The 23249-nt window shown below is 49.0% G+C and overlaps 1 protein-coding gene across 3 annotated transcripts in view; it reads left to right on the forward strand.

Moving 5' to 3' along the window:
• EVL (Enah/Vasp-like) overlaps positions 1–23249 on the forward strand; it is a 108984-nt gene that overhangs the window by 46304 nt on the left and 39431 nt on the right. For all 3 annotated transcript variants that reach the window (XM_038545709.1, XM_038545707.1, XM_038545708.1), the window contains exons 2-3: positions 7177–7345; positions 10991–11168. In XM_038545709.1, the coding sequence (XP_038401637.1) occupies positions 7177–7345; positions 10991–11168 (347 nt within the window). The remainder of the gene's footprint in view (positions 1–7176; positions 7346–10990; positions 11169–23249) is intronic.

Here is a 23249-nt window from a genome sequence, read left to right on the forward strand (position 1 = left end):
CCCAGTAGAGGGACCCAAGGTAGGAGGTGGTTGGAGTCCCTTGCTGTGAGAGCTGTTAGGTGCCAAGGTACAGGACATGCTAAGTGGGTTCAGAGATGGACCATCTAACTCAGCCCGGGGCTTCAAGGAGAACTTTCTAACAGAAGTAACATGTATCTTAAGTCTTCAAGATGAGTAGGAATTACTGGTAAGCTAGGCTGGAGAAAGCATCCCAGGCCAAGGGAATAGCACGAGCTAGAGCAGAAGGGCCAGAGAGAGTAGGGGACAGAGGTCATGAACAAGGTGGGCAAGGAGGAGAGGCGTGAAGGGCCAAGAGCAGGGATCATATCCTAGTTTTCTTTGCTTTAGGACTCCAGGTATTGTTCCAAGTGCTTACGTGTATGGAGGATCCCCTGAAGAGGGCTCTGAGAATTTGTATTTTCATAAACACCTTACCTGACCCTTATGCTCCACGCAATTTTGAGAGTCACAGACACAAAGTGAGAAGAAAAGAAATTCTAAATGGCTCATATTGGGGAGCACCAGCATTTAAAGTGGTTTTAACATCTGTTTTGGAGCAAAGACCCCTTTGAGAACATAGTAAAAGCCCACTTCAGAAAAAGCTTGCACACTCACTTTTGCAAAGAATTTCAGGGAATTCTTAGACTCATTAGGCCTTTCCGTGAACCCCATTTTAAACACTCCTCCCATAAGTGGCGAGTAGAAAACCTCAAATAAAAAAGCCTTCAAGGAGCTGCCAGAGAGAAACAGGAGCCAGGGAGTAGAAAGAGGCAGAGGCAGGAGAGATTTTCAAAAGTATGGACGTTGTTGCTGCATTTGTTCAATAAGAGAGATGAGAGGTTTGAGATCTGCAGAGCAGCCACCTGTCCTGGGAAGCGCCCACTGGCAACCTTGTGTGGAGCTGTGTAAGTGTACATCAGGGACAGAAGCCAGGTGCCAAAGGGGCTTGGAGCATGAGCATGTGGCGAGGAAATGGAAATGGGGGAAGTAGGCAGGCTGAAACCTGATGGAAAAAAAGGGACAGCCAGCGGGAGCAGTGGGGTGTAGGGGGTAGGCAGTGGGCACCTGATCGTACCAACTCACATCAGCCAAACTCACGTTCATGGGTGTGTATCAGGTGCTTAAGCCTGTCATGGCTATTGAGTAAAAGATAAAGAAGGAGCTACCTGTAGGGTGACTGCTCACCCTGGTCTGCCTGGGACTGTTGAGGTTTTCGTACCAAATGACCTGCCTGCCTCCCAGGAAACCCCTCAGTCCCAAGGAGACCCGGTTCCCAGTCCTGCTGGAGTTGGACAGCATGATGAGTTGTTCTGTCTGCAAGGGGCGACCACGTCAGGGTGCTGGGCTGAGCAGGAGGCTTTGCCAGAACTGGGGGCCAGGGAGGTATAGTCCTCGTCTTTGCAGAAGAGATCTGAGGACAGGGAATGTGGCTTCTCAGTCAGAGGCACCGGGGACGGCAGCCCACATTTGCCCAGAACAACCTTCTGCCTCCCCAAGCCTGGGTGGGAAGGCAGGCGAGGCTGAGGGGTTCCTGCAGAGGTGGCCGCCTCCCAGGCACCATGTATGGTGAGCCCACCTCAGAGTCTCCACTTCCCGGCTCTCCCATCCCAGATGTCATGAGACAGAGAACAGTGGTAATCTGTAACAGATGCTTTTATTTGGCAGCTACTCGATCTCTGAGAATAAATGGAGTAGGATTGTAAATGGAATGTTCCCACGGGCTCACCATCATAAACGTACTTACTGAGAGTCATGTATTCACCAGTTATTAGCATCCACAGCATGCCAGGGACTGGGGCTACAAAGGGGCAAATAGCAGGGTCCTGCCTTTAAGGAGCTCACAGTCTAGTGAGGCAGGGGATACTGACCCGGGACAAGCTGACGAGTGCTACTCTGGCTGGGGGGTCTCAGGCTGTCCCTTCTCCAGCCCAACCCCAGACTTTGTTCTCCAGCAAGCCCCTGCAATCACCCCTGTTCCTCTCTGTGCCCTTTTTGGCTTTACATCCCTTGTCCTTAGGTGAATTTACACACTGTCCTTTAAGTTTTTGTTGAAAGGGCCCTGAACCTGGGGGGGTGAAAAGGGCTTCCCAGTTGACTGCGTTGGAGAGCGCGTGGCTGGGATATTGTGTCCATGTGATCCTGGGAGAAGTTTGGAAACCTCCTTCCCAGTCATGTGGGTCAGGTCCTGTGGCTGGTGAGGCGGGGTCCTGTGCTTTTCCAGAAGCACCGATGGGTTGAGAGCATGAAATGCACTTATAGCTGCCGGCACTGCAGGCCATGCCACAGGGTGCCCTGCCAGTTAAATTTTCTCTCCAGACACATGAGTGGGGATTTTATGTCAAGTCCAAGAGGATCCCTGGTCATATACAGAAAGTTTGCGGTGTGGTTTGCTCTTTGAAAGTGAGGGATCTCAGCAGATATTCAATATAGTCTCCAATGTGTGGTCTAAAAGAGTAAATGCCAAACTGGTAACAAGCCATGAACAGCGCCTTGCTGGGAGCTGGGCTCAGAAAGTACTCACTGCTGTCTGAGGGACCCCCTGAAGTCAGATTAGCCTAAACATATGGGGAAACTGAGGCCCAGAGTCACATAGTCTTTCTACTCTGAGCTCCTGATGAAAGGGTTCTTTAAAGCTTCATGAATGTCTCATATGCCACTAGCAGGGAAATGACAGGCTTCAATTTTTTTTTTTACAAATTCCTGCGTGTACCTGTCCGACAGCCAGATGACAGTGGGATTGGACCACTTGTTCCAAGAGAGCCTTCCTCTGGGAGAGACACTGGTTGGTCCTACTGCTCAGAGCAGTAGATCCCCAGGGGGGAAAGTCCACCAACCTGGTGATGCAGGACCATGTGGCACAAACCAAATGGTGTATTGTGATGGATTTTCCCCCACTAATCAGCTAGTTGTTTGGGTCACTTAAAGACAGCCCGTCAGAAATGAAGCCCTGCTCAAAATTGACCTTAGCTTTCCCTCCAGCTTCATGCATTTTGGGGCTCCTCAGAGCCGGGGTGGGGAAGCTCTGAGGCCATGGCAGGCACAGGTCAGATTATATGTGGCCTGCTGGGTGGGGAGGAATTGTCTGTTTTCATTTAGTGAAGCAAATTTTATATGTACATTTTCATAAATAGTTCATTTGTCCAATAAGATTTTTAGAAAGAAAACATTTATCTGACTGCCCTCAAATTATAACTGATTTAGACGGATGAAGTTTATGATGCCTGTGGATACTACAGAGTTTTCATATCCAGGGAAGATGCATAGAAGACAGTTGGCTATATGGAGCTCAGAGACAATGTCCAGGCTGGACAGCAATCGAGATTTTATTAAAACAAAAGATCCCAAAGGAATATAAACAAGATGAATCTTAAGTAGAAGAAATGGGTATTTTCTTCCATTTAGGTTTTGTAGTGGTGATAAAATAAGCAGAGATAGCGAGTGCTGTTCACATGGGGGGGGGAAAAGTGGGTTTCTTGGTTAACTCCAAGTTCAGTTTGAACATGAAGTGTTAACAACAAGGAACCAGAACTATAATTACAATAAGAAAAATATCGCTTGGTGTTTCAGCACCAACTAGGGGCGAGCACAGTAATGGGTACCCTAAAAGGTATATGGTGATCCCAGGTACACGCCAGCTCCCCAGGAGCTGTGGTTCCTTGCAGAACACACACTTCTTGCCTCCCTACCTCCACTGGCTGTTTGCCTCCCCCACCGAGAATCCCACGTCCCCTTCCTCAGCTCACCTGGGGTTGAAGCTCTTCGTCTGAAACACACACAGCAGTTCCTCAGAAAGTCTCCTGGCTCCCCCAGCCCCTCCAGGTTTACCGAAGTGTGTGATGAGTTGTCTCATTTTTGAGGTAGGTGCGAGCTCTTTGAGGGCAGGAACTGTCATCTTGTCTCTGCATCACTAAATATCTTTGACTTACTGGCATCTGTGCTTGTCGGACCAAGATGAAAATGTCCTATCCACTCCTAGGACCCAGATACAAAGGGAACGTGTGACAAAAGTGGGACTCACTGGAGGAGAGTGACTGTGATGGCAAGGGGCTTGCAGCTCTGTCCTGCAGATAACATGCGAGAGGACCATGGTGTCCCTTCAGGTGTCCAGTGGACTGTCACGGGCTAGCCAAAACACCTCTGTAACTCTGGAGCACAGTGAGTGCAATGTCGCTTAGAACAGGGGGGACGGCCTCACAGCTGAAACCACTTCCCAGCAGAATGGGCGGCTTTGGGAAACCGTTTTTGTTCTGGGACGCTGCACGTAGGGCTGCTTTAGAAGGCATGCTGCCGTGGACCTGAGGGTGGCTTCGGGCATCCCTGGGCTCTGAGATTCTGCAGTGAGCTTTGATTAAGCACCTATTACGTGCCAGGCCCTGGGCCCACAGAGAACAAGACAGGCATGCCCTGCCTGCACTATGGCAGGGTGTGTCACTTTGGGTGTTCTGAGAAGCAGACACCAGGAGCCTTCAGGTGATTAGCGTGCAGGAGCTTTGGAGGAACTGTCAGTGAAGGCCAGAGGAAGAAGGCACGGGAAGCCTCAGGCCATGATGCAGGTCTGCCATCTGTGAAAGAAGGCAGGGCGCAAGGGCCAAGTAGGAGGCACCTCGGGCTGGTGCCAGGCCCCTAGTGAAGGTTTCCCCTGTGGAAGAGCCCCGTGTCGGGCAGGAATACGCCCGCACCACCAGCCCTGCTACGTTAGAAAACGGCCCAGAGAAGTGTAGCCTCTGTGCATACCTCGATGGGGCATCCAGGGAGGTGGCAGCTAGGACATTGGTCAGCTCTGCTCCCACAATAGGTTCCCTTGAAGGAGATCTGAAGGGCACACTTCCATGGCTGCTACACAGGGATTCTAGAAAGCGTTGCCCATCACACAGTACCTTTCTGATTTGCTTCCCCAGAATCGTCTCAGGGGCTCCTGTGATCACATGCCAGCAAGTAGTAGAGCTGGGATTTCAGCTCAGATCCCCCTGACTTCAGAAGTCTACGTTTTGCTAAGTAATGCCATGCCACATCTCAGGTTCCCTCCCAGCTCCTGAGAACACAGGAACACACGCCTACTTGCCCACTCACGGTTAGCAACTGAGTGTGTCAGCAGCGGTCAGTGACACAATTTAGATACAGACCATAACTTGGTCTGTGCTCAGTCCACATTGGGATGACTTGAACCAAGGTCAGTCTGCTTCTGTGTATAGTTTCCTCTCACTTCTACTCAACTTCATGAAGTCAGGGCCCCAAAGATTTAGCTAGGGGATAACTCCTCCTCCAAGGTGTAGTCTTTTAAAAGATACGTGGCTTCAGGCTCCCAAACTCAGAGAAGTCAAAGCATGGCAAAATATTTTGTTTTTTTCTTTTTTCTCCCTTAATATAGCTGTCTCCTGGGAGGACCCATGCCTATTTTGAACATCACTGATTTCCCCTTAAATGTTTGTTGAAGGAGCAATAAATTATGGGGAAAAAAAGAAGTAGCACAATTACACGACAAAACCCTTACAATTCACTCCCGATACATCTGCCCACCACAGAGCTCTCAGCACATGGCATGGTCGGCTGATGTTAAACACACCGGAGGCTCCTGAACCCCCAGAGCACACAGCTGGGGGGCCAGCCGAGAATTTGAGACCAGGCACCTGGCACATTAAGTCACTGCCTGGACAGTCGTATAATGTGTGTAGAGGTTCACGTGCAGTGAAGTGGAGGAGTATGTGTGGAAAGGCTTGTATATGCGCTGAACACAAAATCCTTGTTAAGACTGTAACAAACAGTCTGTCCACTGGATCACCCACTGTCTGAGTCATGGGGGAGCTCAGGCCTTTGGAACACTTAGGAACTGACTGTGTAGGTCAAGTTGAGGTTTCCAAGTCACTGAGGGCTAATCTCAAAAAACACTGTTTTGTCACCCAACCACTGGGGGGTGGGGAGAAGGATCTTTTTGCTTTTCCTGCCTTCTTAAATATGGTAAAGTGGACATAATTTGACTTTTTGTTGACTACTTAGTCTCATCATTAGGATTATCTGTTAGGATATACACTTTTGCTTCTATATTAATTGACCTCAAATTATTGAGCTTTAAATATTGTTCCTGATTCTTAAATTGTATTTATATGGCCTCTCTTCTGGTAACAACCACTTCTCACTGTTGTGGGCATGCCCACCTATAGTAAGCAGGCCTTTTCGATTTGGGAATTCTAATATGCTAGATACTAAGAAACTACATGTTCAATATTATTTGGCTCATATGCAAATGAAAAGTCCAGTGGACTCTGAGAAGCTCTAGTGATTCTTCCCTGGTTTTCTGTCATGTTCTGAACAGATGAAGTTGTTTGGGAAATGTCTTCAGCAAAGTTGGGTGCAGCCATCTATTTAGTTTTTTTATATCGCTGTTCTGTAGAAAGTCATCTAATCATTTTGTTGTCTATATAGCTTGTTTGATACTATCCTGTCGTAATATGATAAGTAGAACATTTTTTTTGGGTGTTGTGAAGAATATTATCTATGTCACATGCTTAGAGTCCAACAGAACTGGCTTGAAGTTCCAAATTTAATCTCTGAATACCTGCGTGAATTTGTGTAAATCTTTGTAAGTCTTTGAGCCACTCTCTTCTCTTTTCTCATGTACAAAATGGAGGCAGTGAACGGCTGTGTCCTGAGTGGTGACACTTAGATGCTTTAGTGCAGGTCTTTCTTTTTTTTTTTTTTTTTTATTCACGACAGAGAGAGAGAGGCAGAGAGACAGGCAAAGGGAGAAGCAGGCTCCATGCAGGGAGCCCGACGTGGGACTTGATCCCGGGTCTCCAGGATCACACCCCGGGCTGAAGGCAGCGCTAAACCACTGGGCCACCAGGGCTGCCCTTTAATGCAGGTCTTATTTAACATAGTGCCTAGGCTGTTGTAGACAGTTGGCAAATTGTAATCAGAATCCCTTTGTCATTCAAGTACTTATTCCCTGAAAGGAAAGCTGTGCATCTTCTGAGCGGTGGAAGATGTTGGCACAGACCTTGCTCTCTGCTCCCTGTGAATTTTGGCGAATGAAAACCCATCTCCTCATAGAACAGCCCTTCCGGGGACAGTTGGACATTCTGTGTGTCAAGGAGCAGTTGGCCTCTGTTTCAGAAAAGGGAAACCAGCTTCGACGCCTTACAGCTGAGGCTAACACTTCACTTTTGTCTTGGTCCGCAGTGAACAGAGTATCTGCCAAGCCCGGGCTTCCGTGATGGTCTACGATGACACCAGTAAGAAATGGGTGCCCATCAAACCTGGCCAGCAGGGATTCAGCCGGATAAACATCTACCACAACACTGCCAGCAACACCTTCAGAGTCGTCGGGGTCAAGCTTCAGGATCAGCAGGTAGGCTCTACGGTGGCAGGCTACACTCATGGGCATACGCCCCCCTCCCCACATACAGCAAAAAGAGGTCAGGAAAAAATAAGGTTAGGATTTGGAGTTGGAAGATCTGGGTTCATTCTGCAACAACGTCTGAGGCATTGAGCAAACTCTTTTCTGAGCCTCACTTTTCACATCTGTCTTACAGAGACAGTAATCCACACTCTCTGTGCCTCACCATGTTATTACTTTAGAATAACATAATAGATGGGAAACAGCTGAAGAAGTGATATTGCAGGGCTATTTTAAAATCTCTGCCTCTTCCCACCTGCACAGCCATAGGTAACATGCCAGAAGATGTTTGGTTCATCAGCCCCCCCCATCACCCGTCTTACCTTGGAAAGAATATCAAGGTGATTTGGGGGCACCTGGGTGGTGTAGTTGGTTGAGTGTTCAACTCTTGGTTTCAGCTCAGGTTGTGACCTCAGGGTCATGGGATCGAGCCCCATGCAGGGCATGGAGCCTGCTTGACATTCTCTCTCCCTCTGCCCCTCCCACTCAAGCTCGTGCTTCTCTCTCTTTCTCTCTCTCTCTCTCTCTCAAATAAATAAATAAATAAATCTTAAGAAACAAAACATGATTCGAAGAATCTGGGATCATTTCTATCCCTAAGGGTACCTCCTGGGCAAATCAGACAAGATCATTTATGAGTATACCTGGTACACAAACTGAAGTCCACCTCTGTCTGAAGTAGTCATGCACATAACTAAGAGTAATCTGACATGACATGGATGAAGTAGACATGTGGAGGAAGGGGTTGTGTAGCTTACCCGCGGTCGGCGACTTTGGTTACTTCTTCAGCGTTCTGCCTCCAGCTCTCTTCATTGAGATCAACAAGGGCATTTTTAGCAGTGAAATTAACAGTTCTGTGGTTTCAGCATTTATGAAAAACTCTACCCAAATAACCTCTCTTGGCCTCCTTTGTTGGTCAAGGCATTGCTAAACTGAGCAGCAGGTTAGTTGCTATCTCTGTAAAAATCAGCATGTTGGCAATTAGAAAACAAAGAACAGAAACTTAGGACTCTATTTTTAGTATGTGGCCTGTTGAATGGGTTTCTGCTATGGCCAGAACAGCTCTGTTAAGTTTCAAAGTCTTGTGGCTAAAAGGGACAGCCCCACTTCAGGACCCCTGATAAAAGGTCTAACCTGGAACTCCAGGTACCTTCATTGCCTTCCCTTGTCTGTGAGCCTTACCAGTAGGAAGGTTTTTCTAGAAAACTTTTTTTTTTAAGATTTTATCTATTTATTCATGAGAGATACAGAGAGAGAGAGGCAGAGGCGGAGAGAGACATAGGCAGAGGGAGAAGGCAGGCTCCCTATGGGAGCCCAAAGTGGAACTCGATCCTGGGACTCCAGGATCACGCCCTGAGCCTAAGGCAGATACTCAACCACTGAGCTGCCCAGGCGCCCCTCAAGAAACCTAGAAGGGCAGCCCCACTGGCCCAGTGGTTTAGTGCCGCCTTCAGCCTGGAGTGTGATCCTGAAGACCTGGGATTGAGTCCCACGTCAGGCTCCTCTGCCTGTGTCTCTGCCATTCTCTCTCTCTCTCTCTCTCTCTCTGTCTCTCATGAATAAATAAATAAAATCAAGAAAGAAAGAAAGAAAGAAAGAAAGAAAGAAAGAAAGAAAGAAAGAAAGAAGAAAGAAAGAAGAAAGAAAGAAAGAAAGAAAGAAAGAAAGAAAGAAAGAAAGAAAGAAAGAAAGAAAGAAAGAAAGAAGAGAAAAGGAAAGGAAGGGAAAGGGAAAGGGAAAGGGAAAGGGAAAGGGAAAGGGAAAGAAACCTTCCAGAAGCCACTTCCCTATTCTTCCAATTCATTGGTTCTGGCTCTGCCTTTTAGAGCTACGCTGTGCTATATATTGCAGGATATATAGCCTCGATTTTGGTGACAACCAAAAGCATCTGACACATTTCCCTAACACACATGGGTAGGGGCCAGTACGGTAGTACCTCCCTGCTACTTGCCTTTGACATGCGGTCCATTACCTGGTGCAGCTCCTAAATCATAGTGGGTATTCCCTGAGCGATTGCTTCTACTATGACAAGTTTCCCACACCACCCTTCCTTCACACCTTGTGGTTGTCCTCCAGGGCATATTAGGAAGATAGCACAGTGTGCTGGAAATGACAGGGTACTGGAGAACCAGACTCCCTGAAACCAATGTGCACCTTGTTCTTAGAGCCTCAGCACCTCACAGCCTCCTCAGCAGAAACCACACTTCAAGGCTCATGTGGGAGGAGACCTTTTCCCCATGTGGGGAGGGACTGGCAGCAGTCCTCAGTGGCCTCCTGGGCCATAAATTCAAAGGCTGTGTTGACTCTGAGAGACTCTCAGAATCTGACAGTCAAATAGACAGCACAGCTTTCTACCTGGAATTGCATGTTCAAGAGACAGGCTCCTAGAGTGTGGTTGACACTCTTTTCCCCAAATGGATGGGGCATACATACATATATAGTACATATATATGTGCATACATTAGTACTTGCATACATATGTGTACATACGTAGTAACATACGTAGCACAGGATCACGCCTGAAGATGGCGCTAAACCGCTAAGCCACCCAGGCTGCCCAGATAAGTACCTTTTTAATGATGAAAGGGTCAATTGAAAAGGAGGACCTAACAATCCTAAATTTGTACACATCTAATAATATATCTTCAAAACATATAAAGCAAAATTGGGTAGATCTAAAGGGAGAAATAGACAAATCCAGAAACAGAATTAGGGGTTCTAATTGTCCAAGGTTCAAAACCTCTGAGAAACTGACTGAACAATCAGAAAGAGATAGAAAATTTGTATGACATTATTAGCCAACTTGACCTAATTTACGTTTATGGAAACTATAGCCAACAACAGGAATATACAGTCTTCTCAAGTCTGCATTGAATATTTACCAAATAGACCATTTGTAGTGGTCATGATACACTGACTGGAGTCTTCTTTCATCTTGCTTCAAGACCCCTTAACCATTCTTGATATAATGTGGAACCACCTTGGGTGATGTGGCCGGGAGGAGGGACCAGCCTCTGGACTCTGGGAACCTGACTCCCAGCTCAGGCCTCTCGTCCAGAGGGTATGACGACACAGCATTGTTAGTTAGGTGAAATAGCTGGTTTTCAGGGCGCCTGGATGCCTCAGTCTGCCTGCCTTCGGCTCAGGTCATGATCTCAGGGTCCTGGGATCAAGCCCTGCATGGGGCTTCCTGCTCAGCAGGGAGTCTGCTTCTCCCTCTCCCTATGCTCCTATGCCCTGCTCTGTCTCTCTTTCTCTCTCTCTTTCTCTTTCTCTTTCTCTTTCTTTCTCTTTCTCTTTCTTTCTCTTTCTCTTTCTTTCTCTTTCTCTCTCTCTCTGTCTCTCAAATAAATTTGTTAGAAAGAAAGAAATAAAAAAAAAAAGAAAGAAAGAAATAGCTGGTTTTCAAAGCCTCACCCTTCTGTCGGTCATACTGAATAGCTGCCTGGGCACGTTCTCCCCTCCTTCTGACCCCACCCCCACCTCTCTGTCCTCTGGTGGCCCCAGGGGACACAGGATCCATGCCCCAGAGCTGCGCTCTCCAGCTCACTTACCTTGTATTTATTTACAGGTATTTCTGTCTCTTTTCCCCTCCAGGTTGTGATCAATTATTCAATCGTGAAAGGGCTGAAGTACAATCAGGCGACGCCGACCTTCCACCAGTGGCGAGATGCCCGCCAAGTGTACGGCTTGAACTTTGCAAGTAAGGAAGAGGCAACCACCTTCTCCAATGCCATGCTGTTTGCCCTGAACATCATGAATTCCCAAGAAGGAGGTAAGTGGGGCTCTGTCTCGGCCCGTGCCGGGACCCTGGCCTTCACCGCGCCCTCCCTCCTGGGCACTGGCTCCCTGCTATCCTAGCCCAGTAACTGCATCAGGCTGACATGACTTGGGTTCTCAGAGAGGCCTGCTGCCTGACTCCAGCCTGAAAGGACCTAGTAACACTTTGAAGGAAGAGAGAATGGTGTTCACATCTTCTTGCCATTTGTGAGATCGAGCTTTGCACTGATGTGTTCCCGAAGCTATATATCCAAATATGTTTTATGTGCATCATATTCTGTATTCTAGAACATATATTTAGCAGAGATGGGAGGGAACAAGCAACAAATCATTGTTGAATTAAAGTATTCATTCATGCGGCTAATGACCTTTTACTGAATATTTACTGAGTGTAAGAAACTGGCCAGGCAAATAGGTAAGAAATGAATAGACGGAGTCCTTCTGCTCAGGACACTTCTCAGTAGATGGATTTGTACACTGCTAACACAATGAGTCGTGGTGAGTGCTCCAGCCAGGTGTGGATGTAGTACTTAGGGAACACACAGAGGGAAATCTGGGCTGTGGTTTGGAAGGTCCAGGAGGTCACAAGGCAGAGGAAGCGCAGGCTTGATGGCAAAGGCATCCAGGCCTAAAAGCCCAGCATGTGCGGGGGAGTGCACTGCAATGTTTCTGGGGCCTTGGGCACACAGAGGAAAGAAGCTGGACGTGAAATTTCACAGTGAAGGGTCCCAAGGACCTGGAAGACTATGGGCGGGCTTGGTACTTGGGGTAAACAGTGGAGCTGCAAGAGGGAGTGGGGCAGGGTGGTACTAGCAAAAGTTTCTAAGCAGGGCAAAAATGTATGTGGCTTTGATTGAACATTTGCAGTGTTAGCTTCAGAGGGAATACAGAAGCCGTCCAGGGCGCAGGTGTCTTGATGTCCACGGATGTGGTCCTGTGCTTTGCTGGAGGTCTTAACCTTGATAGAGCCTGATAATCAAGAGCAAGGTTTATGTTTGAGTCCTGGTTCTGCCACACATCCTAGCTGAGGACCCTTTGGACAAGTTACTTCATTTTCTGGGCTTCAGTTTTCTTATCTGTCAGATGAGGGTGATAAAGAGTTGTTTTTAATTTTCTTTGGTAGAGTGTAAAATACGTAGCAGGCTGCCAGACACACAGCAGTCACCCAGCATTGTCGCTTGTCAGTAGTGTCACTCCCATTGTGGCTGCTGCCAGAGTCGGGGTGGGAAGTGGGGGACGTGGTACTTAGAGGGAGATGGCTTCTACATATCTATTGGGCCTATTAGGTGGCAGCCCAATTTAAACCCTAAGAGAATTTTCCAAGAAAATAAAGAATACATTTTGAGTATGCTCCCCATGGGTCATGCACAGAACAGGAACTCATGGAGTGTTCTCCTCACCTCAGAAAGCCTCCGAGTGACAGGAGCAGTACCTGGAGCATTGAAGGCACCCAACAGATGTTTACTAAACTGTTTTCCACCCAAGGGCCTTGTACTTCATGGTGAAATGAGCTGGGTTTAAGGTTTCTGATCTGAACCACCTCACCCTGCCCCAGGATGTGAGAGCTAAGCTTTATTTGATCTGTACAGGTGGACGCATCAAGAGTCAAAAACAAAGTTTTGTTTTGTTTTGTTTTTTAAGATTTTACTTATGTATTCATAGAGACACACAGAGAGAGAGAGAGAGAGAGAGGCAGAGACACAGGCAGAGGGAGAAGTAGGTTCCATACAGGGAGCCTGACGTGGGACTCGATCCAGGGTCTCCAGGATCACGCCCTGGGCTGCAGGTGGCGCTAAACCGCTGAGCCACCTAGGGCACCCCAAAAACAAAGTTTTAATTTAATCAGACAACTGACCCTCACAAAGCAACTGCTCATTAAATAAAAACTACTAGTTGCTTTGTTAAATTTACCATAGTCACAGAGGAGTTAGCTAATGCAGCCCTCATTTCCAAATGAGCAGCCCATGACCATGATGGAAGTCACTCACCCCCTGTCAGCTAGGACCCAGAGCTCCTCTGCCTCATTCGGGCTGGATGAACATCCTGGTTAGGGTAGGACTAGGGTCACCGTGTGAGGGTGGCCTCACTGGCAGCTCGCACCACGTATAGCAGTGGCCTGTCCCAGTTCTTTGTCTGAGGCCTAATCTACTTCTGCAAGAGTGACCTTTGGTGGAAGGAGATCCAGGCCCTCTGAGCAAGTTTAGCTTTTCCTTCATGTGCAGTGAGACCTACTGACAGGACTGTGCAGAAGCTGGAAGTATGCGGCTGGATGAACTTTTATACGTGTCTATGTCAGCCCCCTCCCAGCCCCGTAGGTCCCCAGAACAACCATATCCCTCCTCCATCCCCCAAGGACAGGGGATGTCACCTCTGAGATGACAGAGCAGTTTTGCCTGTGTTTGGACTTTGTTGTGTGTGTAGCTCATACAGGGCGTACTTTGTACCTGATTTCTCTCCCTCAGCACTGTGTGTATGAGGGATCCACTCAGGGAATGGTTCATCTCTTTTGTCGGCTCCTTGTGGCTGGGACGTCTGCACCGTGTGACCATGGCCCATGGATCTGCCCCATCTGCTGTACGTAGTTTGGCCTGTCAGAGCCCAGGTGTGCACCAGCAGCCCCCCACCCCCCAGCTCTGTCCACCAGCCACTGCAGAAGGCCTCAGACTGCCAGGTCATTGTGCTGTTCTCTCCTGAATCCCCTCTGTATCTGGAAATCCCATCCTACCCTCCCTTGGGGAGAGGCAACTCGCTGTAGTCAAAAGAGCACTTGTGGGGGGTGGGGGGGCAGGTAAATCTTAGAGTAAGTCTTTGTTCTGCCGCCTGGGGCCCTGGGATAATAAACCCTACTTCCCAGGGTTGTTAAGGAGATTCATTTAGAAACGTTTATAAAGCACTTAGCATCCGGAGCCTGGTATGTGATAAGAGCACAAATACTATTGGTTCTTTGCCTTTTGTTCTTGTTAGATGTGATTATCTTCCTTAAGCTTCAGTGTCCTTCCTGCTAAAATAGGGTTATCAGTCCCACTACAGAGTTGGGGGGGGGAACGGGACCCCATGGGTGTCTGGCACCTCCTAAGTGCTCACCTGCTGCCTCCCCTCCCCTCAGTGGATGCCTCTCTCCCTGGTAGGCCTCTGGGGCTTTTGCCTTCCCATCACATCCTTTCCTAAGATTTGGGTCTCCTCAGGTTGAGTCCTACGGGGCATGTCCCACCTCTACCTCCTCCCCTGTGGGCAGACACTGGTGGGGCCCCTCTGGGGTCTTCAGAGCTTGGCATATACACGACGCCTGTCTACAAACCTGAAAGTCGCCCGGCAGGCCAAACTGTAGATGCCAAGCACTGTGTAGCAAACGGCCGTCACACCCCCTCCTCTTCCCTGACTTCTCGACCCAGTCTTGGGGGAGGAGGGCCCAGATAAGTCTAGGTTTGCAAGCTGAGGCTCAGGGAGGAAAGTGACTTCCCTGATTCCCCAGCCAGAGAATTAGCTGAAATGCACACCCAGAGCTGTGCTCACTCAGCAGTTTGCACCATCCGTGTGCTAAAGACCACAGAGAGCCACAAGCCTGTGCTCTTTCTTTGTTCCTTCCTGCCTCTCCACCTCGTGAGGCTCACTGTCAGCCAGGATTCTGGAGAAAGGATAGGACGGGCACAACACCATCCTATTTTTGCTGCCTAATGCCTACATGGAAGTGATGGTCAGGCACTTGACCTTGGAAGGTCTTCTAGTGACACTGTTCTTTGTACTCCCAAAATCTGTTTTTCTTCTGCAGTAACTTTTCAATACTCACTTGTCAGCTTCAGGCCCAACCCAGAGAGCCAAAAGTCACTTTAGCAAGTAAAATAATCACCCTGGAGCTCCGTGGCTTCGGTTCCCTGGGTGGAGGACAAGGATACAAAGCTAGCTTGGGGTTCACTGAGACCCACAATCTCTGGGCTCAGGGATTATCCCAGAGGCTAGGGGCAGCCAGTCACTGGGTTATTGGAGCTTTTTCTACAGGAACTGACATCTGGAGGTGGTTTGGGGAGGTAAGAGGAAATGTTCCTAACGCTTGGCTGCCTTCTTAGTGGAGGGAGGAGCATCACTTCCGTGTGGCCCCTGTAAGTGGAAAGGGTGGGTCCTTTCTCACTGTAGTCACTGCTGCCGTGCAGGTTACCAGCCCCTGCTCTTCTCAGAGCTTGGCTCACAGACTGTGTGGTTCTGCTTTTCTGGGTTTCCAGGTGCTGCACGACAGGGTGTGATGGCTAAGGATGGTGCCTGTGCTGAGGTAGGAACTCAGAGTGAGGCTTCTCTGGCCTAATTGGAGGGCACCAGTAATAATAATAATAATAATAATAATAATTAATAATAATAGTAGAGTAATACTGTACCTTCTCTTAAAAAGCCTGAACACTTTGTTTTTTACCAAGCTACCTCTCCCACATGCCCCTTCTCTGTCCTTCTCAAGGAAAGGTCCCCACTAATCAAATAGCCTCAGGGGTTGGGGCAACAGAAAAACCTTAGCTGGCTAAGAAAGTGCTTCCTTACACTCTAAAGTGCTTATGATTTGGCTTCTATTACAAGGAGATAGGCCAGCTACTGTTACACACATTGATGCAGACGGGGTGGGGGTGGCACAGGAGATTTAAAAAGGTAGCTTGTCTGCCAGAACCTACCAGTGGGACTGAGACACAAGTTTAGGGCTTCTGGCTAGAAATCCAGGGTTTTTTCCTCAACTCGGCCTCAGGAGGTCAGAGAGGAAAGCCAGCTGCATCCAGTCTTCTCACTGGGGGGATTGCAGGAATGTGGGCTGGGCAGCGAGCGAGGCTCCTGGCGTGTCACAGCCACTCACAGGATAGCCAAAGTCTCTAGCTTCTGTGTCAGTGCGTCCGCATCATCATGACCCCTGTATCACTGACATCAACTCCAGAAAGCACTTACGTTGACTTGCTCTGGGTGCCGTCTTTAGTGGGAGTGCAACCCCACCTGATTAGAGCCAGTTTCGGGGCTGCACTCCCACCCCAGCCGGGCTCGGCTTTCCTTCCCCCACAGTCTTCTCTCACAGTTCAATACCTTTATAAAGGCATCCACTTCTACATGCTGCTGTGTGAGCCTGCTTCGGACCCACTATGTAACCTCCTTGGGGTCTCAGTTTCCCCTTCTGGGGAAGAAAAGCCAGGGACTTGATCAGATCTCTGTAAGGCCTAGTGGTTTTGTGCATGGTGTCATGCAGGAGTGAGTTCCAGTTCACTGCTTAGGGACCATGGCTAGCAGTGGGCAGAGCCCTGTGCAGAAACTGGAACGGAGTGATGTCCTCTTCACCCCTTGTGGGGCCCCCACACACCAGGGAGTCAGGGCCGCTTGTCATCCAGAGTCACTGAGCAGGTCAGTGCTTGGTTATCAGGGAAAATAGAAAATACAGATTAGCAAACAAAAATTGCCTGTAATCCTATAACCCAGAGATGAACGCTATTAAAACTCATATATATCTTTCCAGACTCTTTTGTGTTTATAGATAAGTGAATAGTTATTCCTCAGAAACAGTCTGTATATACTATCCATAACCCTTTCTCACTTAGCCCTATGCTATGGATGTCTTTCCATACCAAGACATCAGGTCTTCACACCATCTGAGTGGCCAGAGTATCGCATTGCGTGCTGTATGAAGATGCACCATGATGTCACCAGTCTTCTGCTTTTAAACGTAAAAGCTGTCCCCATTTTTCACTGTTACATCGAGGTAATAGAGGGCCTTAACGTATGTCTATCTGAGTATTTGTATGGATATTTTGTGCTGTACAGGTACATCCTTGCATACTTGTCCAGTTACTTCTTGGGTATATTTCTGCATCAAACAATATGTACATTTTTTTAAAGTTCGGATCTATTTTGCCAAAATGCCTCCCAGAATGAGTGCACTAGTTAATACTCTCCCCAGCATGTGTGACAGTCACCCTCTTCCCCAGCCTCCACCAGTACCAGACATTCACACTCTTGCTCATCCCAGTAAGCACAAGACAAGGAAAAACATATCCTTGTCATTTGTGTTCCTGTTTACTAGTATGGGTGAACATTTCTCTCACATTAATTGGCGACTTCATTTTTCCGTTATTTGCAGCAGTGGATGTACTAGATGCAGGACAGTATGGCCAAGTGTGAGCTTCCCACACCTTGAGTCAGACCTGCAGGGCTTCCCAAAGTGCGTGTGTCCTCAAAGGACAATGGGGTCTTGTATTTCCTTTGGCAGAAAAATGGAGGCAGTCTGGCATCATGTGGTGTGAATCAGGCATGTGATAGTAAATGCGCCTCCCTCCCCAGGCCACTGTAGAGTCGCATCTACATCATCTGTGCTTTAGGCATCGTTACCGTGACTCGTGACTTGTGTCTGCATGGCCATAGGAGAAAATTCTCACTTGTCTTTTGTTCCCTGGACCTCTCTTTCCACTGGAGGAACTTGTTCAAGTTCAGTATCTAGAATCATGTCAGCAGGTTGCAGGGAGATTGCTTGGCTGTTCCTTCATCTGGCTTCTTAAAGGAGGGAAGAGAGGCCTCCGAGTTAGAAGACCTCAGTTCTGCCAGAAGCACAGATGTAGGTAGGGCGGCTTCCTGTTAGCACAGGCCCCTCTCACCCTTCTCCCCCTTTCGAAGGGTATGTCTGGCCAGGGTATTTCCCTGCTGCCTGCTGGCCCCAGCACCTACCCTCCTACTGTCCCCTACTTTAAAAATGGACAGAAACCAGAGAGGCAGGATTCCATGGCTCTAGGGCTTGAGGAGGCTGGAAATGTGACCATTTTAAATTATCTCAGGAATATTTTTTAAAAGAAGAACGGATACCAACGGGCATCTGGGAGACTCAGTGGGTTAAGCATCTGACTCTTGATTTTGGCTCATCTGATCTTAGGGTCATGAGATCAAGCCCCATGTCAGGCTCTGCACTCAGTGGGGAGTCTCCCCGAGATTGTCCCTCTGCCTCTTCTCCCCACTTACACATGCAGGTGGGTGTTCGCACATGCACACAATCTTTCTCTCTCTCAAATAAATGAATAAATCTTTAAAAAGAAGAAAGGATACCAAAAGTGATAAGGGCACACGGAGAGCCTTCTGCTGAGCTTGTGGTCTTTTCAAACAATATGCAACCAGTAGAATAAGGGCACGTAGCCAAGGACAAATCTAGAAAGGGCAGATAATCACAGGGGTAGATGCCAAGCTTTTCAAATATTACTCCCTCCCTGGGAATATTTCTTTCCCTCTCTACTTCTCCCAGCCCTGCCCTCCCCAGCCCTGCCCATCCAGCCCTGCTCTCCCCAGCCCTGCTCATCCAGCTCACCCCTCCCCCACCTTCTCAGCTCCCTCATCTGGCCTCTCTTTATTCATTCTTCCTTCTTTGTACTTCTTTTTGTACTTACCTTTTCTCTCTCACCGGAACTTCTGTGTGCCACCGCCTTCCCAGTCTGCGGCTCTCCATGCTCTCAGAGCTTCCGTCTCCACATTGCCTTTGCCAGCGTAATGCTCAAGCCCGGCTACTGTGAGAGGCAGAGTCATGTCTGTCGTGTGTGACCGGTTCCCAGGTGCCCCAGCACCTTCGCAGTGCTTCTGCATTCACAGCCCCCAGAATAAGCTGTAGAGTGGTGAGTGCCTGCATGCACGGCCATGAGAGCAGGGGTCACCTGTTACCATCTCTGTGTTCACAGCCAGGAGTCCAGTGCCCTTGTGCTGCAGGCTGCAGACATGTGAGTGATACAGGTATTGCATACGTCCCTGTGTGTGGGGAGCAAGCTGCTTGATCTCTTTGAGCGCAGGCTCCTGAATCGTAGAGAGGGAATGTTAGTCGTTGCACTGTGCCTCATGGGATGTCCTGAGGATTAGCCGTGCTTGTCCCTATACAGTGCCCAGAACAGTCCTGACACACAGTACCTGCCCAATAAACATACGCTCTTTTAAAACTCATTGTGATCTTTTCAGGGGGTGCTGGGCTGGGGACACATGCGGAGGTACCAGCCTCTGCGTTCCTCAGCCCCAGAGGACTTTACTCTTCGAGTTCTCCTATTTGTTTGGTGGTGGCTGTTTAAATCTCCTTCCTCTCTGTCGAGCTCTAGGCCACTACTTCTCACTGTTGAACAGAGACCTGGCTTTGGTGCTCCTTTTCTCCTGTTTGTTAATGCCAACGGTTCTGTCCCAACCCATGAGTTATTGCCCGGGTCATGCCTCCTAATTGGTGGTGTTGACCCTGTGATTTGTTCATGAAAATCCCAGGGAATGTGGCGCCATGTACACCAGCGGCGGATGTGTGTCAGCAGGCCATCTGCGCCCCAGTGAAGTGGTGTTCCAGGCCGCTGCCGGGTCTCCTCCTCTTTGGTTCTCACCCCTCTTTGCCCTTGCCATGGACAACTTTTCATAATCTTTGTGAAGCTCCCGTCATGGTGGGGATGAAATAGCTATGCGTTAAAAGTAACAGAAACAATGACAGGAATAGTGATGGTCTTTATGCTATAATTTTGGGGTCTGCTGCTTGTTGGAGAAAGCATCTCCCTGAATGATTCACAGAAGTATCCCAGGAAAGAAATGTGGCCGCTCCTTTGGAAAACCACTCAAATAGGTAAATTATTCCCTCACTGAGCTATGTATTTATATTTACTTATATTTAGAAATGAGGTTAAAGATGAGAAAGATCTTAGATTTAGTTTCAGTTTTTCCCCAGAACTCCATTTTGACTGCAGAAATGCTTCTATGGCTGAAGGCACGGGTGCAGGGGAGCCCCAGGCTCTAAAGAACATAGACGTTGGTGGGTCTAGCTGCAGCCCAGCCTCGTCCCTGCTGCGTCACCACTGCCTCATGCTTGGGCAGCTGTAGGCAGCACCCCAGCCCTGCACATGCACCCTGCCTGGGTAATCACTGCCCTCCAGAACTCGTGAGGTGGGAGGGGCTGCGTCAGCCTTCTGATCTGGCCCTTAGCAATCCTGCAGGGACCAGAGTCCCCAGGATCTATTCTGGACTGAGACTCACCAGGCCCAGCTCTGGTCCTGGTCCTGCTATGTGCTGGCTGTGGGACCTCAGTTAGGCCCAGTGACTGGGCTGGGCCTCCACTCCCTCAGCTAAAACATGGAGTGTCAGCTGTCCTCCGAGGTCTCTTACGAGGCTAGTGGCCGGTCACAGCCCTTTCTGTGTCATACTAAGCCTCTGTCTCCTCAGGGACTAAGAGGCCATGGTAACCAGGAAGTCAACAGACCTGGATGCTTGACCTGGCATGACATTTAACTGACATGTGTCCTGAGCCAAATCACTTTCCTTCTCTGGACCTCAACCTCTTCACCTGTAAGATGGGTGGTATGTGTGCCTCCCAGCATGGGGGTGCAGAGGAAATGGGTGTGGACAGCTTCTGAGGCATCCTGCACAGCACAGGTATGAAGGTTTGTGTTGGTGACCAGCGGTAGTGGCTTGGCCAAATCCCATTAGCTAAGGAAAATGCCTCTCCTGCTTCAGTGTCTGAGTTCTGGGAAAATCTGACCCTCCAGGAGTTCACTTGAGCCCATGGGAGAGCCTGGCCTAGACATAAGGAGTCCGGTTCTGAGCCCAGTCAGCCATTGCCTTCCACGTGACTTCAGCCAGGCTGCAGGCCCTGTATAGTCTAGACTTGAAGTGCCCAGGCTGGACTAGACAAGTAGTTAGCAGGGACAGCTGAGACACAGGGACTTGGTGAACAGGGGCCGAGGATTGCTGGATGTCTTGCAGTGTGCAAGGCAGTCCTACAGATGAAGAATAGTTTTGCATGTCCCACTGAGCACATGGAGGTGAAAAACTTAATTATCAGAGCCAGAACTTAGCTCTGCTTTAAGGAAAAGCACTCCTTTTTCCTTCATCCAGGCTTAATGTGTGCTGAACTTTTTAGGAACACAGCCACCACATACTTTAAAAGTGTGCTTTAGTTTATGACTTTACCAAGAATTGTTTTCTGTTTTGGAAGTGCTGTCACTTTGAAATTGTTTGCCATCCACACAGCCCTCCTTGTGAGTCTGTGTCCACTGTGAGTCTGTGGGCAGGTGCAAGCATCCAGCCCCCCACGTCTGCTAGTGGAGCTCTGCCTGCCTGGTACATTGGCAGTGTGCGTTCCAGTATGGATCACTCCTCTCTTACTCTCCTTTATGGTACACTGAAGGCAGTATTTTTTTCTAATTTATGTAGGTAGGTTATATAACCTGCGAATCTCACTTAATATAAGGAGCATTATAAAACGTTTAATAATAAAAAGGTCTGTTGAGTGTGAAAGGATGGGCCTGAAGTTCTGTGAAAATCAGACTCATTCCTTCTTGATGGTGTCTGAAGTCTCATTTGATTGTCACAGACTGATTGACAGAGCCAGGTGGATAACACCCTGTCTGTGCCCATCTTGCAGCTGAGAAAACTGAGTCCCAGGGGGGAAAAGTGAGCACTTGGCCAGGCAATAAGAAAAGCTGGGTTAACTCACTTTCCTCTTCTCATCCCCAAACAAGGAGGTGTGATGGAAGCAACATGGCACAGTGCAGGGACGCCTGGGTGGCTCAGTGGTTGGGCGTCTGCCTTTGGCTCAGGTCATGATCCTGGATCCTGGGATCAAGTCCCACATCAGGCTCCCCCACAGGAAGTCTGCTTCTCCCTGTGCCTATGTCTCTGCCTCTCTTCCTGTGTCTCTCATGAATAAATAAATTAAAAATCTTTACAAAAAAATGGCACAGTGGTAAGAATGTCCATTTTGGCACCAGGGTCCCTTGGGTGAAGGGAGGCCACCCCCATCACACTCCTGTGTGTCTCCTCTGCCCACAGTCCTTCACTTCTGATACCCGGTGTGTGCGGTTTCCACACATGAGGCAGTCCTGCAGCACCAGGAGGGTATCCTACAACTTAACTCAGTCCTGACACTGTCTGCCAGGAGGTGGCGTCAGACCCCACAGGTTAAGGCTCAGCCCCACAGGCCTGCCCCACCATCCACTTCAGACGCCAGTCAAGCTGAGGTTGTCACCTGTGCATCTGGCCAACAGGCTGTACATCAGAGGTTCCCACAAGCCCCTCGGGTTTGAGTAACTTGCTCAAGAGCTCAGGAAAACATTTTGTTTCTAAGATCACTGGTTTGTTATAAAGGATGTAACTCAGGAAGAACCCGATGGATGGATGAGATGCTGAGGGTGAGGTGCAGGGAAGGGGGAAGGAGCTTCCGTGCTCTCTGGCTGTGCTGTTCCCCACACTTAGGCTCAGATTCCTACTCTGCTGCTTAGAGCAAGTCAGTCCATCTGTAAACTGAGTAGAATAGAACCACCGATTGTCAGAGGATTCCGGGACACAGTTCCTATGTGAGATACTCACAGGTGTCAGGACAAAGAGCTTGTTTCCTTCCGCTGCCCGCAGCCCTGCTCCCCTGTTCGCCCTCAGCTCCAGCACTCTTCTGTTGGAGGATTTGAGGTTCTTTCAGAATTTGCCACAATCTCTGTATCATCATCTCCCGCTGTTCCAGGACAGTAGGGCCCTAGCGACACCTAAAGTGAGCCCCCCAGCTGATGGGATCCAGCCACCCAGTGGAGGGAATTTTTGAGAAAAGCTGCCTCCTCCTCAAGGCCGTTGCTGATGTGGAAGACATTGAGGCCCAGGTGGGCCAATGAGTGGGAACCAGGAGAGAGAGCCTTGGGTGCCATGAAGCAGTGTACATTTTGCAGATGACAGGACTGAGGCCTGACAAGAGATGGACTTACAGGTCACGCAGAAAATCGGGGGCAGAGCCAGGGCTGCGCCCAAGGTCTCTCCCACTAGCCCCAGAGACCCAGGCTGGATCCACCTGCTCCTTCCTAAGAAGGAGTTTTCCCTGGGACCTAGGACCATGGGTTCTTTCAGAAGAGACCTGAGAAACGTGAAGGGCAGTGCTCAGGAGGGCTCCAGATAGCTTCGTTTGTCCATCGTCTCCCCTCTTGGTTCTGATGGTGTTGAGTCAGTTTCTGGGTGAAGGGACAGCCCGCCCTTGCTGGCAGTCCTTCCCTGTTCTAGCCTCAAGGAGCCACAGCATCCTTCACCTCACCCTCCCAGCACTTCACCTTTCCTGCTGTCAACTCAGGACAGGGTGGGGAGACCCCGGACCAAA

Source organism: Canis lupus, chromosome 8 (genome assembly GCF_011100685.1).
Source record: "Canis lupus familiaris isolate Mischka breed German Shepherd chromosome 8, alternate assembly UU_Cfam_GSD_1.0, whole genome shotgun sequence".
Classification (NCBI taxonomy): domain Eukaryota; kingdom Metazoa; phylum Chordata; class Mammalia; order Carnivora; family Canidae; genus Canis; species Canis lupus.